Source organism: Sciurus carolinensis, unplaced genomic scaffold (assembly GCF_902686445.1).
Source record: "Sciurus carolinensis unplaced genomic scaffold, mSciCar1.2, whole genome shotgun sequence".
In the NCBI taxonomy this organism is placed as follows: domain Eukaryota; kingdom Metazoa; phylum Chordata; class Mammalia; order Rodentia; family Sciuridae; genus Sciurus; species Sciurus carolinensis.
In genome coordinates this window covers 1,372,088-1,387,582 of record NW_025920130.1, presented here as the reverse complement: position 1 = coordinate 1,387,582, position 15,495 = coordinate 1,372,088, and the positions used below count along the sequence as shown (strand labels likewise).

The 15,495-nt window shown below is 37.9% G+C and overlaps 1 protein-coding gene and 1 pseudogene across 2 annotated transcripts in view; one reads left to right on the top strand and one right to left on the bottom strand.

Moving 5' to 3' along the window:
- Positions 1-7,428, bottom strand: part of LOC124974061 (lambda-crystallin homolog) — a 137,583-nt gene extending 130,155 nt beyond the window's left edge. For both annotated transcript variants that reach the window (XM_047537622.1, XM_047537621.1), the window contains exon 1: positions 7,131-7,428. In XM_047537622.1, coding sequence (XP_047393578.1) covers positions 7,131-7,381 — 251 coding nt within the window. In that variant the 5' untranslated portion in view covers positions 7,382-7,428. The remainder of the gene's footprint in view (positions 1-7,130) is intronic.
- Positions 7,030-15,495, top strand: part of LOC124974063 (intraflagellar transport protein 88 homolog) — a 100,540-nt pseudogene continuing 92,074 nt past the window's right edge.

Here is a 15,495-nt window from a genome sequence, read left to right as displayed (position 1 = left end):
TTTTAGGAAAGTCAAACTTCTTATAAGGAGGTTCAGTGCTCCAATAGCTCCAGATATAAATTAGGCAGTAAGAGAGTAACATCAATAACTATAACATAAAACAACTATAACAATACAGTGTAACAAAAGTTATGTAAATATGTCACAATAGCTAAACTATGGAACCAACCTAGATGTCCTTCAACAGACGAATGGATAAAGAATGGCTATATATGATGGAATATTACTCAGCCTTAAAGAAGAATGAAATTATGGTATTTGCAGGTAAATGGATGGAGCTAGAGAATACCATGCTAAATGAAATAATACAATCCCAAAAAAACAAAGGCCAAATGTTTTCTCTGATAAGTGGATGCTGATCCATAATGGGGTCAGTAGGTAGGAAAGAACAAAGAAACTTCGAATTGTGCAGAGGGGAGTGAGGGGTGGGGTGGGGTGGTGGGGATGGGAAGGACAGTGGAATGAGACAGACACTATTACCCTATATACATGTATGATTACCTTACTGGTGTGACTCTGCACCATGTACAGCCAGAGGAATGAGAAGTTGTGCTCCATTTGTGTACAATGTGTCAAATGCATTCTACTGTCATGTATAACTAACTATAAATTTTTTTTAAAAAAGTTATGTGAATATGGTCTTTCTCAAAATGTCTTAATTTCTCATTGCTCTCTAGTACTATTTTCATTCTACAGTTGACTAAAGGTAACTTAAACTGCAGAAAGCAAAATTACAGATAAGAGGAGACTATGATAAGTAAGTTAAAAGGAGACCCTTAGGTTGGGCCCTAAATCAATTGGGTTCTTACAAGAAGAGAAGATTAGGACACACAGAGACACTAGGGCATAATGCACAGAGGGACAGCCATGCAAAGAGGCAGCAAGAACATGGCAACCACAAGCCAAGAGGTGAGGCCTCACAAGAAACCAAACTTGCTGATACCTTCACCCTGGACTTCCAGGCTCTGAAACTGTGAGAAAACAAATTTCTGTTGTTTAAGCCCCCAGCCTATGGTAGTTTGTAATGAAGCCTAAGCAAACAAATACAGCAGGAATTAGGAAAGGCCACCTGGAGAAAGGGCCAAGCTAAGGGGACTGTCCATTTTAGGACAAGAGATTAGCATGTGTGAAAGCCTAGAGGTAAGAGAGGTCATGGCTCTTCCTGTGAGGTGAGAGAACTCAAGTATGGATGGGCCTAAATGTCCAAATGAGGAGAACAATTGGGAAAGTATCATACGCATCTGTCGTTTTTTAAAAATATATTTTCTAGTTGTAGGTGGACACAATACCTTCATTTTTATGTGGTGCTGAGGATTAAGTACAGGGCCTCACAAGTGCCAGATGAGCATTCTACCACTGAGGCACAACCCCAGCCCCAATTTGTCATTTTTTTTAAATATAGTTTTTTAGTTGTAGATAGACACAATACTTTTATTTTATTTACTTATTTTTATGTGGTGCTGAGGATGGAACTCACTGCCTCACATGTGCCAGGCAAGCACTCTATCTCTGAGCTACCAACCCCAACCCCTCATTTGTCTTTTTGAAATGACCAACATCTGAACATCTTTCCCATTTCAGAAGAGTCCCTAAACAGGTGATAAGATGCTTAAGGGGAGTAGATACCCTGCCTTTGAGCCCCCTGGTTTGAAGAACATGGCATATTGACCTAAAGGTACCAGTACATCCTCCCTTGTAAGACTTTGACTTGAGGGAGAGGGAGACAAAGGACTCTTCCATGGAGCAACCCAGTGTCTAGTGATAAGACAGAAGCACCAGAAGCATGGAGTCTAGCTGTGTAGTAACATATGTCCAAATGGCAGGATGGCAGATGTCAAGTGGTATTGGGCAGCAGTGGTGAAGCAGGGTGAACAAACTGAGGGTGTTATCTCCATAAACTTAAAGCAGGCATTTCTGTGATACAACTGTGGCTGTGTCCTAACTTCCTGAGCTTCTGTTATTTTTCCAAGCCTTGTTCCTTAGCCTTTCTGATAATTCAATGAGTTTCTTGATATCATTTCTTTAAAAACATTCCTTTTTGCTCACAATAGCATGAGTTGTTTCTTCTTGGCTGCAACAAAGAATCCCGAGTAAGACCACATGGGTCTTTAAGACTGTGAAGAGTTTTCTAAGCCACATTATAAAGTTTAGATTGTCCAAAAATCAAGGAAGAGGGGAGAGGGGGGGCACCAAAACTTTTGAGCGAAGATAATGTGATCAGATTTTCACTTAAGGATGCTCACTTTGGGTAGTGTGCAGAATAGATTGAGACCAAAATGGAAGATGGAAGAGTAAAGAGGAAGCAGTAACAGAAGCCAGAACACTATGGTAACAGAATAGGCAACAAAGATGGCTACCTGCACTATCCAGGTCATAGAAGTAAGGAAAGAGGCAGAACAATTAGAGAGAATGTAACTGGTCATCAGTGATGAATGATAGACAGTTAAGACCTTAAAAAAAAATACTGACCCTAAAACCATGAAAGTATTAACCTTAGTTAGAAAACAAGACTGAACCTACCCAAGTTCCACTGCCCTCTTCCAAAAAAAAAAAAAAAAAAAATTCCATGTGCTGGTGCCCACTTATCCTAACTTCTAGCCACTGCAGACCACCCACAGTTGCATCACCACCTGACCATGAATAAGGAAATGTCATACCTCTTGCCAGTGTCACTAAGCTTCACTTTCATGTCATAGTAGAATGCCATTAGAAAAATTTGTCAGCACTAAATACGCCTCCTCTCACATTCCTGTTTTCCTGGGTCACCACCCAGGCTGCAAGTCTTTCTGGTCAGAACACCATGGTCCAACCCCTCCTGAAGCCCAATAGAATTTCTGCTTTGTAATGAGCAGATTCCCCATATCTTCCACCTCTTTTCCTATTATTCTCCTCAGCTCTCTGCTTTCACAGAAAAATGGCTCATCTCCACAGATACTGCTTCCTTTGAAAGCCCTCTTGGGTAATTTATTCTTTTAAAGCTCAGGGATTTCCAAGTCAGGAGGTAGAATTGATAATGTTCTCTTGATTTCTTCACTCTTATAAATCCCCTGCAACTATGAATATCAGACCACCTTCTAATTTCCTCCCTTGCTCTTCCTTAGTCTTTACCACCTAATTCACACTGCACCTTCCCACTTACCCAGTGACTTCAAACTTCAAGCCCTTAATCTCAGATGACTTCTTCCAGCCCACATCCATCTTCAAACCTTGGATCTAGTTGCCACCTAAAACTCCACCATTTCCATCATCACTAATTCAGCAAGTCTCCTCTCTAGTCTGTTACACAGTCATCCTATTGAGACTGTTCTTCTAACCGCAGTATTTTAAAGCCAACTCCTTTACTTCCTTCCCATTTATTAGCTCCATTCAATTCAGGTCCTTTATTATTTGCATTAAATTTCATGTCTACCATACAACTCCCTTTCTCCTCTGTCCTTTCTTTGCAATTGCCCAATTTCAACCTGAATAAATTTAAACCCTGAATAAATTCTATTATCTACCTCTTCCATGTCTGTACCTGATGCAGGTCCAATAAAGAAAAGGGATCAGAGCACCAGATAACAGAGCAGATAAGCATTACTATAAATTCATGATCATTTGTGTCAAGCACTCAAGCTTACCAAGAAATATTTCTACATTTCTTTAGTTAACAAGTTCTCCTTTTATTTTGCTTATTCTAGACCTTTTCCACTTTTCTCAGACCTGGAAACTTCTCCATTCCCCTCACTTTCATCCATCTCTCCTTGATCCTCAGCCTCTTTCTATTGGATCAATTCCCTTAGCTTTAAAACATGTCTTATTATCTTCCATCTTAAAAACAAATCAATGGTCTCATGTTAAATGTATATTCCAAAGTGGTAACTATGCTGTGTACTTCCCTAAAGATATGTTGAGAAAATATATCATATAAATTCTCATGTTGTCAGAATAAGCCATTATTACACTTTAATCATAATTCAACTAATTTGGGATATATATCCTCAACTGAGACAACTCCAAAACAAATATAAATGTTTAGCTATATAAAACAATATGAATAATAAAAAGCTTCAAAAACAAAAACAAAACAAAAACAAATCAATGAAAACTTTCTTAGCCATGAACTCCCTAGCCATCTACCTCTCTTTTTCTTCCAATTTATAGTCATGCTTTTTGAGTTTTCATATCCGCTCATTACTTCATCACTGCTATGGTTTGGATGTGGTTTGTCCTCCAAAGCTCATGTGTTAAGAGTCTTGGTTCCCAGTATGGTGGTATGGGATCTTTAAGAGATAGGACTGGTGGGAGGTCCTGTGGTCACTAGGGATGTGCCCTGAAGAGATTGAGGTTTTCCTCTTAGGACCTTTGTTATTTCTCACAAGAGGGGGTTATAAAAGTATAAGCCTGGTCATGCAGCCTTTCTGACTTTCTCTTTGATGATGTGATTTCTCGTTCTCACTCACATTCCTGCTATGTATCATGGGGCCCTTACAAGAGCCCAAGCATGCTGTTTAGACTTTCAGCATTCCAAACTAAGAGCAAAATAAAACTCTTTTCTATGTAAAGTTAGTTTGTTTCACATATTTCATTTTAGTAACAAAAAAATGGTTCAATACAATGCCCAATTACGAGTCAACTCAGAGCAGGCCCCTTTTCACTGGAAGACCTCTTGTTAAATCAACAGAATAGGTATTTGGTTTAACTTACTGACCATTTTGACAGCATTCAACAAACTCAGCCACTCCCTCCTGTTTCACACATTTATTTCCCTTGACTTCCATTGCTTTAGTGTTCCTGATTTTGCTTCAATATGTCTACCCACTAAAGAGAATCGTTAGGGTTTCCTCTTCTACAAAGTCTTTCTATATTGTTTTCTAGGTCTCAGTTCTAGGCTCATTTTTAGAATCCCTCTATATTCTCCTCCCCTGCAAAACCAATCACACTCACCCCCAGGTTTCAAATCCATCTGTTTTAGGAGACCACAAATTCCAAATGTATATCTCCAGATAGGATCTATTCTCTTGAGCTTTGTAACTTCACATACAGTTGGCAGCTCAACATCTCTATTTATATATCATATTTTACAGGCATCTCAAATCCAGTGTGTTCAAAATTAATTTTCTCTCTTAACCCTGCTTCTCCTCTAACTTTTCTTCATATTAATAAACGACACTATGCTAGGTATGGTGTCATATGCCTGTAATCCCAGCAGCTTGGGAGGTTGAGGCAGAAGGATCACAAGTTCAAAGTCAGCCTCAGCAAAAGCGAGGCGCTAAGCAACTCAGTGAGCCCCTGTCTCTAAATAAAATACAAAATAGGGTTGGGGATGTGGGTCAGTGGTTCAGTGCCCCTGAGTTCAATCCCTGGTACCCCACCCCACAAAAAATATTAAGAAAATAACAGTAGCTTTTATTTGGGGCAAACGTTGCTTGCTTGCTTCAAGCATTAACTTCTCAACTATACATAACTAATTATAAGACTGACAATGCATTCAACAAATAATTGTAGGGGGTCAACAAATTTCAGGCACTTTTTAAAGTACTAGAGATATAGTGTGGAACAAAAAAGACAAAAATCTCTGTCTCTATAGACTTTATATTTTAGTAATACAAGAAGTGACCCTAACGTTCATTTTCTCTGGCAATAATAGGCATGTGTTTGATAAATAACTCCATTATACCATTTCAAGTGAAGATAACGGCCCACTCCCTGTATTAGTAACGGTACCACCTGTAAAGAACAACAAAGTTGAAACAACTTGAATCTGTTTTCAATGAAACAATTGAAGGAGTTGTAAATTTATAGCCTGGAGACCTAAAGAAAATGAAAATTGTTTCCATGTATTAAAGTACAGTAACCTGAAAGAAGGGTTTTACAGCATTCACTAATTCAACAAATACTCATTAAACATCTCCTTCTAGCTAGGCACAGTAGCTAGATACTATTGATAATTGTGTAGGATGTCACTTACCTGCAAACTAACAAGTTAGCCTAACAGTTTCATGAATGCTGGCAGAAAACACCTGCATCAGAGACAAAGGACTTTATTCTTCACAACACAGCAAGCAGCCTGAGTTTCCAAATTCCCTTTGGTTCCTCTACCCGCGCCCCCCCATATACCATGGGGGAAGCCCAGGAGACCACTGTAATTGCAGTGGGTTTGTGTCAAATTTAAGAAGACCCCAAGCTTAAGAAATATTAATATTCTATAATACACTGCAAACCAACTAACTGGCTAAGCCTTTGGGTAGGAGGGACGGGGAGGGATTATCTTTAATATACTGGACATCAATAATCCTCCTTTTTGAAGTACTTATTTCAGCGTTCAAAAGTTGTTCACTATGCAAATGTCCTTGAAAAGATAGTAATATTAGTCAGGGCTCTCCACAGAAACAGAAACAACTGTATGCATATTTACTAAGAAATTTCATTTAAGGAATAGGATCACTCTGCAGATACCAGAGACTAGCTCACTTGACAGATAAAATCAACCACCACAGTAAGTCCAGAACAAAAGCCATTAGGACTTCTGCTCAAAAGATGTTCAAAAATGTGAGAGACCCAAGGAAAATATCTCCCTTTTGGGAGATATTTAATTTTTAAAACTCATTAATTACTAGTTTCTTAGACTACCTCTATGTCTCCAAATTTACCTTTAAAATTTAATAAGAAGTTAATTATGAAGACAAAGTGGTGGGGGTAAGATTTCCCACACAGGTATCATGAGGACAATTTTGCAGGGTGACCAATAAATTTATTTTCAGGGATTACACAGCAAACGGGCTTCCCAGGTTCACAAGAGTACTGTGGTGGCTCCAGGAGACACTGCAAAATAACCCAGGAACCATCGTTTGGTCATGCGCTTTCTGGGCGATTTCAAATCGGGATGTACCGGATCTTGCACGCCCAAGCCACCCAGACCCTGCCCGGAGCCCTCCCCGCCCGGGTTCAGAGGCGCAGCGCGCCGCTCCCCGCCCCCTCCCTACGGGTCTCCCCTCAGTCCCCGCGCTTCCGGTCCCGCACGGAGGACTATGGGAGAGGCTTCCTTGGATTCCGCCCTTGGCAACCGTTCTGCGGCGGCGCTCTGGCCTGCGGAGGCTCTGAGTAGATTCGCGCAAACCGCCACTTCCCTGGGCTCCAGTCACACTCACCCCATTGCTCTCAGCGAGAGGTAGGAGAAGGGCCCCCGGCCCGAGCGCCTTCGGACTCCTAGCGGCCGTGCTGTGCAGTGTAAAGCGCGCGGGTCCCGCGTGGGCCTCCCCCTGCTCGCGACTGTGGGGCCTGCGGAGGGGCGGAGAGCAGACTCTGCCCGCCCTCGCCCCCTTCCCACCCACCTGTGGCTGGAGGCCCTTGGGGTACCCACGTCTTTCCCTAGCTGACGCTGCTGTTGGTTTGCACACATCTGTTTCCATAGCTAGCACCCGTTTTTATTGCTCCTCCTAAAGGCATGGGCGGTGCAGTTTTCCTCTTTGGATGGCTGTACCAGGTCGTGGTCACACCTTAACTAAGGAACTCCGAACACTATAGGACCATTGCACCGGCTTTTGAGTTTCACAGCAGATACGGTGACCATTTCTCTTTAATTCTTTTGTCAAGTTTTTGGAGCTTGTCTAATAAAAGGTTGAGCCAGAAATGAAGGCAAAAGTTCACAAAAGAATTCATAAAGTACATAAACATTTCAGAGACCCTCCGTATCCCCAGGGAATTGGTTCCAGGACCCACTCCCCCTTAATTCCAAATTCTCAGTTGCTCAAGTCTCATGTAAAATTGCATATAATTAATACAGTCCTTCTATATAAGTATAAATCACTTTGGGATTACTTAAGAATCCTAATACAATGTAAATGTTATATGAATAGTTATAAAAGTAGTTGTTTAGGGAATAATGACCAGAGAAAGACTGTACATGTTCAAATGTAATTTTTTTTTTCCCTCAAGTACTTAACTGTTTGCAGTTAGATTGAGCCCAAGGATGCAGACTGAAGATATGGGGGGTGGGGGGCAGCTACTGGTTTCCCAAGATTTTTTTCTAAGCCTAAAATTCCAGTTTTTCTGTTTACGAGGCTGATTTTCTGGTTGTGATAGAGAAACTACAATAGACATGTTGGAAGTTGACCGTCCATCATAGTAGAAACGTTAAGACATAACTTTAAGTTTTAAAAAAATGTTTTACTGTCACTTTATTTTATTGAGGTGGCATTATCCTCAAATTATTTCAAGATGAGAAACTTATTGTGTGTATAAGCTGCTTTTGAAAGAGCTTGGAGAATCCAGAAACCCCGAGTGGTATTTATTTAGCCAAATGTAGCTGTTAGCCATAGATAATTGTTTTCACCTTTTTAGGTTTACTTTCCATATCTTTAAAATTAGTATATTCCACTAAATATTTGTTCAACTAAAATCTGTTCAAGGTATAAATTTTTTACAATCTGGTTTACAGTCTAGCAAAAAGGATCTCTAATCCTAAAAGTTGCTTGTTAATATGGAAGCTTGACTATTTACATAGGGCTCATAATAAGAAGTTCTTGCTTAGCATAATGATTTGCATAGTGGGATCCCTGGACTAGCAGCATCAGCATCACTTGGTGACTTAATAGAATGGAATTGAGAGGGTGATGATATCGCCCACTCAAGATTTACTGAGTCAGAAACACTTTTGACTGGGGAAAAGCAATCTGAATTTAATAAGTTTTTAGGTTTCTGATGTTTGAGAGCCACCGATGTAGTACAGTATTCCACCCCTATCTTTAGGGGATGTGTTGTGAGGCCCACAGTAGACACCTGCAACCTTTACTGGTACTGAACCCTATGTATGTTCTGATTTTTGCTGTATATACATACCTATAATAAAGTTTAATTTATAAATTAGGCACTGCAATAGGTTAACAATAACTAATAATAAGATAGAACAGTTATAGCAGTATGTTGTAATAAAATTATGTGAAACTTCTCTCTCAATATATCTTATTCTCCTATTCTCACCCTTTAATGAAGTGTCCTGATGCTAAAAGGAAGCACTTGTGGCTTCTCTTTGTCATGTCTGAATTGCCAGCATCACTATTTTTGTGCTTTGGGGCTATTAATAAGTAAAATAAGGGTTACTTGAACACAAGCACTGTGATACTCCAAGAGTTGACCTGATAACAAGATGGCTAAGTGACTAATGGGTCAACAGCATATACAGTGTGGATACCCTGGACAAAGGGATGATTCAGGTCCAAGGTGGGATCAAATATTTTATCACACTACTTATAATGGGATGTTATTTAAAATGGATGAATTGTTTATTTCGGAGTTTTCCATTTCATATTTTTGAACTGTTGGTTAAGTGTAGGTAACTGAAGCCATGGAAAGTAAAACCATGGATAAGGGGAAAATGTGGTCCCTATATTATCTGAGCTTAAGCTTTTAAGTTAAAGTATTATATGCATCTTCTACCAGTGACTCTTCAGGGGTATTTTGAAGTGACTTTCTATCTGGCTGATATTTGCTCTCGCAGTAATGAATTTTCATCTTCAAAGAGTAATGGGAAGTTAACTCAAAGTGAATCAAAGACTTTTAGGAAAAAATAGGTATAAATTTTCATGACCTTGGTTTAGGCATTTGTTTCTTAGATGTGATACCAAAAGTACAAAAAAATAAAGAAAAAAATAGATAAATTGTATGTTAGATTTTAAAATCTTAGTGCTTTATAGGATATTATCAAGAAGTGAAAGGACATTGTACAAAATGGGAGAAAATATTTGCAAAGCATATATACGATAAGATCTAATATCCAGAATAATAAAAATTTTTATAGCTGGATAAGACAAATAACCATTTTAGGGCTGGGATTGTGGCTTAGTGGTGGAGCGTTTGCCTACCATGTATGAGGCATTGGGTTCAATCCTCAGCACCACATACAAAACTAAATAAAGTTTTTTAAAAAAGCTGAAATTCTTAAAAAAACAAACAAATGACCATTTTATTAAAGGGGAAGGAATCTGAATAGACATTTCTCCAAAGAGATTGTACAAATAGCCAATAAACACATTAAAAGATGCTTAACATCACTAATCATCAGGAAAAAGGTGAATCCAAACCACAGGAGATATTTCACATCCTTTAGTATGGCTCTAACAAAAAGGGCCAATAACAAGTGTTGGCTAGGACATGGAGAAATTAGAAACCTCATACATTGCTGAAGGGATGTAAAATGTTGCAGCCACATTGGAAAGCAGTCTGGTAGCTTTTTCAAAAGTTAGAAATGGAGTTACCATATGACCCAGCAATTCCATTCCTAGATATATACTGTTTTAGTCAGCTTTTTCATTGTTGTGACTAAAGGACCCAACCGACACAATTATAGAGGAGGAAAACTTTATTTGAGGCTCACAGTTTCAGAGGTCTTAATCTTGGTCCGTAGAAGATGGGCTCCATTTATTGGGGCTTGAGGTGAGGCTGAACATCATGGCAGGAGAGGGTGGCAGAGGGAAGCAGCTCACATTACAGTTATCAGGAAGCAGAGAGAATCTCCACTTTCCAGGTACAAAATATATACCCCAAAGCCATACCCCAATTCTAATCTCCTCCAACCACACCTTACCACTTCAGTCACCACTCAGTTAATTCCTGTGAGGGGATTAAATCACTGATTGGGTTAAGACTCTTACAACCCAATCATTTCTCCTCCAAACCTTCTCGCATTGTCTCACACATGAACTTTTGGTGGTTACCTCATTTCCAAACCATAACATATACCCAATAGAATTGAACATATATTCATGCCAAAACTTTATGCAAATATTCACAGCAGTGTTGTAAGCCCCAAAGTGGAACCAACCCGTGTTCACTAAAAAATAGATAAACAAAATGTTATGAATTTATTATTCAGCCATGAAAAATAATGCAGTACTGATAATGTAGTACATCATGGATAGACCTTGAAAACATGTTAAGTGAAAGAGGCCAGACACAAAAGGCCACATACCGTATCATTTCATGTACATGAAATGCCCAGAATTGACAAATCCACAGAGGCAGAAAGTAGATTAATGGTTGCCAGGAACTGGAGGAAAGAATTGGAGAGTGACTGCTAAAAGGCCCCAGCTTTCTTCATGGGATGAAGAAAATGTTTTGGAATTAGATTTTGGTGGTGGTTGTACAACTTGTGGCGATACTAAAAACCACTGAATGGTATGCTTTAAAAAGGATAATTTTTATAGTATGTGAATCATATCTCAAAAAATAATAATTTTGTTAGTATTTATAAATAATTTTAAAAGGCTCTGAAAATTAACATATGTTTGATATTATGCTGAACAATAAAATTAAGAGGAATTTTCTTAAGAATTTTCTGGCACACCTAAAATGGTAAAAAGTGTAAAGAAAATATACTACTAGGTAGACGAGTAGTTCAATACTACATTTTTTGGCTACTGACCCTCTTCCACCTCCCACTCCCAAAATTGCCTAAACTATTGACTTTATTTGAATGACACTTCTGGAACTCCTTCCAGATCGTCAAACAATTATTACATTTACAGCAAAAATATACAGTAATTACATTTCTCTCATGCTTCTTATTTTACTTTGCTTTGACATCCATTTTATTGTGCCTAAGCATTTTTTCTCAACATTTTATTTTGAAAGTTTTCAAGTGTGTAGCAAACTTTAAAGAATTTAACTATGATCCTTTTACTTGCTACTTAGATTCTACCATTATAATTTTTATACTTTATCATATGTCTATCCTTATATCCATCTATCTATCCATCTTTGTATACATTTCAGACTAAATTACAGATATTAAACTTCCTCTTAAATACTTTGGCATGCATACTAATTTATAGTTCAATATTTGTCTGTTTTTTCTTTCAAGATGGAATTTACAAAGAAAAGCAGACATCATAAGTGTGCATTTGCTGACTTTCACACATGCTTGCCCATGTGACCCAAACCCCTGTCAAAACAGAATATATATATTATTACCCCAGAAAATTCTCTTGTGCTGCTTCCCATTTAATCTCTACTCCTGACTCCCAAGATTAATCTTCTTCCATAGGTTAATTTTGCCTGTTCTAGAACTTTATATAAATGAAACAGTGCTTAATGCACCATTTTATATAAGGCTTATAGTATTCAGTGTAATTGAAGTTCTTTCATATTGTTATATATGCCATCAGAGCGTTCATTTTTTTATTGCCAAATAGTACTTCATTGTATAAATACACCACCATATTTTGCTTACCCACTCTATTGCTGGGTATCTGGACTGTTTCTAATTTAGTCCACTATGAATAATGCTGTTATAGACATTCTTATATAAATCTTTTTGTAGACATTTTATTTTCTCTCAGGAGTAGAGGTGAATACTAATTTTATGAAACTGCCAGAACTTTTTCCAAAATTGTACAATTTTACACTCCCACCAACAGTGTATGAATATCCTAGTTACTTCACATCTTTGCTAGCCTTATGTGTTTTTGGTCTTTTAAACTCTATCCATTATGGTAGGATTGTAGTGGTATTTGCATTGCATTGGACTATTGATTATATTTCTTCTGCACTTGATACTAAGCTCCATGAAAATCAGGGTAATCAGTTATACTCTTCCCTCAGTGCCTGTCATTGCTCTTTCAGTGTAGAAGGTATGGAATGAATATGAAATGAGGGCAATGAATGAATGTTTTGATACCTAGATTTGGGAATTTGAACAACAACAACAAAAAAACTGAGACCATAGAAGTTTATACAGTTAAATTTGACCAGAAAGATTATTTATTTGAATTGAAAATTATTTTATGGAACTTGGGGTAAAGCTCAGTAGTGTGCTTAGTAACAAGGCCTTGGGCTCAATTCCCAGCACCCTCAAATATAAATGCGCACACACACACATACACACACACACACACATACACACATGAACACATATATATACACGCACATACATATATATTTACTTTTATACTAATCACACATTGTGCTAACCAGTTTTCTGTTGCTGGACAAATAGTTGAGAAAATGAACCTAGAGAAGGGAAGATTTATTTTGGCTCATAGTTTCAGAGACTTCAGTTCATTGTCAGCTGATCCCATTTTTTCTGGATCTATAGTAAGGCAGTACAGCACAGAGGAAGGGAATGGTGGAGCAAAGCTGCTTACCTCATAGCAGCCAGAAAAGGGGGTGGGGGAGAAAGAGAGAGAGAGAGAGAAAGAGAAAGAGTAAGAGTATGAATGAGATGTACTCTTTCAGGATATGCCCTTAGTGACTACTTCCTCCAGCTAGGCCCCCCCTCCTATCATGGCTACCACCTCCCAATAATGCATTCAGCTATCAGTAGATAAATCTATTTATGAGGTTAGATCCTTCATGATCCAGTCACTTCCCAAAAGCACCACTCTGAATATTACTGCACTGAGGGCCAAGCCTTTAACAAATGAACCTTTGGGGGACATTCCAGATCCAAATTATAACACATTTATACTGTTGATTTTTCTTAGGCACAAATGATGCAAAATGTGCACCTGGCTCCAGAGACAGATGATGATGATCTTTATTCTGGTTATAATGACTACAATCCAATCTATGATACTAAGGTAAAAAAACAACAAACTTTTTTTTTTTTATATTAGTCTTTTGTGAACCAGCTCAGTTGATTTATGAAGACTTTGGATTTGAGGGTTTTCTGCTTTTTTCTGCTTTAGATTAAGTAAGTTGACTTTAAAAGCTAGAAAAGTGCTATTAGTGAAGATTCTATTAATTTTGCCAATAATAATTATTGTAGCAGAAGGGAAGATCATGAGAAATGTTATATAAATGAATGAAGATGAGTTATATACTTCTGTTTTTCATCACTATCTGAATGTATAAATTAAAAGGACTTAAATCATCTGAAAATACCTAAAACCAGGTTTTTTAATTTGTTTTAGTGTCCTAAGTTTGAAGTGTCATGCAGTTAACTGTAATAATAACAGATGCAATGTAACTTAATTACTTGAAACTGTTGCTTAAGATGATCACAGAATATATAGTTTGTCAAGGTACAAAGAAAAAGTCACAAAAGTTGTGTTTGGTGTTTGTTATTAAAGAATTTGTTGACCATTTTTTCTAGTTTGTCATTTAGTTAAATTTATTGAACTTATTTTTTATTTTTTTAGTTGTCAGCAAACTTTATTTTATTTATATTTATATATGTTGCTGAACCCAGTGCTTCACACATGCTAGGCAAGCACTATGCCACTGAACCACAACCCCAGCCCTTACTGAGCTTATCAAATTTTGTGAGTAATTCAAGAATCTTAGAAGACATCTTTTTACCAAAAGGTCTGTCAAAGTAGAAGTATAATTAATTATATTGGAGGTTGCCTTTGACTTTATATTTTATACAGAAGTTCCCAGTTTTTGTGACTGAACATTGTGTACTTTAATTTTCTGTAGTTGATATGGAAGGTTATAAAGATAATTTAAATTAAAAGTTGAAGAATGCTTGTAATAAAATTATGTTTAAAGTGCAGTGTATTAATATCCTGTTTATATGAACATTTTATGTTGATTTTCTGCAGACTTTTAAAAAAAGTTAATTGTGACTCCCTTTTACATGTATTATTTATTTTTTAATACTGAACAAGTATATTAGTCTGTTTCTTATTGCTATAACAAAATACTTGAGGCTTGGTAATATATAAAGAAAAATTATCTCAGTTTTGGAGATTGAAAGTCTCAAGATGAGGCAGCTCCATCTGTTGGTCCTCTGGTGAGGGTCCCTTGGGTTGCATCACAGCATGGTATTATGATAGGAGCGGGTATAACAGGCCAGACCACAGAGTGAGACAAGAAGCCAGAGCAGAGAGAGAGAGAGAGAGGCTAGTTTTGTCTTCTTATAAGAACCTGTTCTCTTAGGAACTCACTCCACAAGACCTTCATAAATCCCTTTCAAGGGCAGCACCTCCAATGACCTAATTATCTCCTCCACCACTCAAAGATTCCATATCTTCAACATCACCACACTGAGGATCAAACTTCCAACCTATGAACCTCTAGGGGACAAACCACGTTCAAACCATAGCTGCAGGTTTATTTTTGTGGGAAGTAAATTAGAATAAATCAAAGGCAAGTATGAGAGTTGTACTAAAGTGCATCTGAATGATTACAGCCAGATTGTGTTCTATAAATAGGAAATGAAGTCTTGTTAAAAGATTGGCAGTTGGTAGAACTGGGTGCTTTTTAGAGAGCTTAAAAAATGGCATTTTGTTTGGGAAACTTAGGAACAATTGTATCTCTGACCTTGACTAGTATTTCTTTCCTCAGATTTTCTGAGGGGAAAATACAGGTCACGAATCAGAAACGCATAATAACTTATTTCAGCTGAGATGGTTCCATGACAGAACAGGTTGGACTCAGTGGAGTCCTCCATGGAGCCAGCTAGGTTAACTTCAGTCTGAATCTCAGACTTTACCTGTCCAGTGAGATGCAAAGGTTTTTCACTTGAGCAGATGGAAACAGAATAATAGAAAGTGTTTGCCTCCTTGCTTGTAG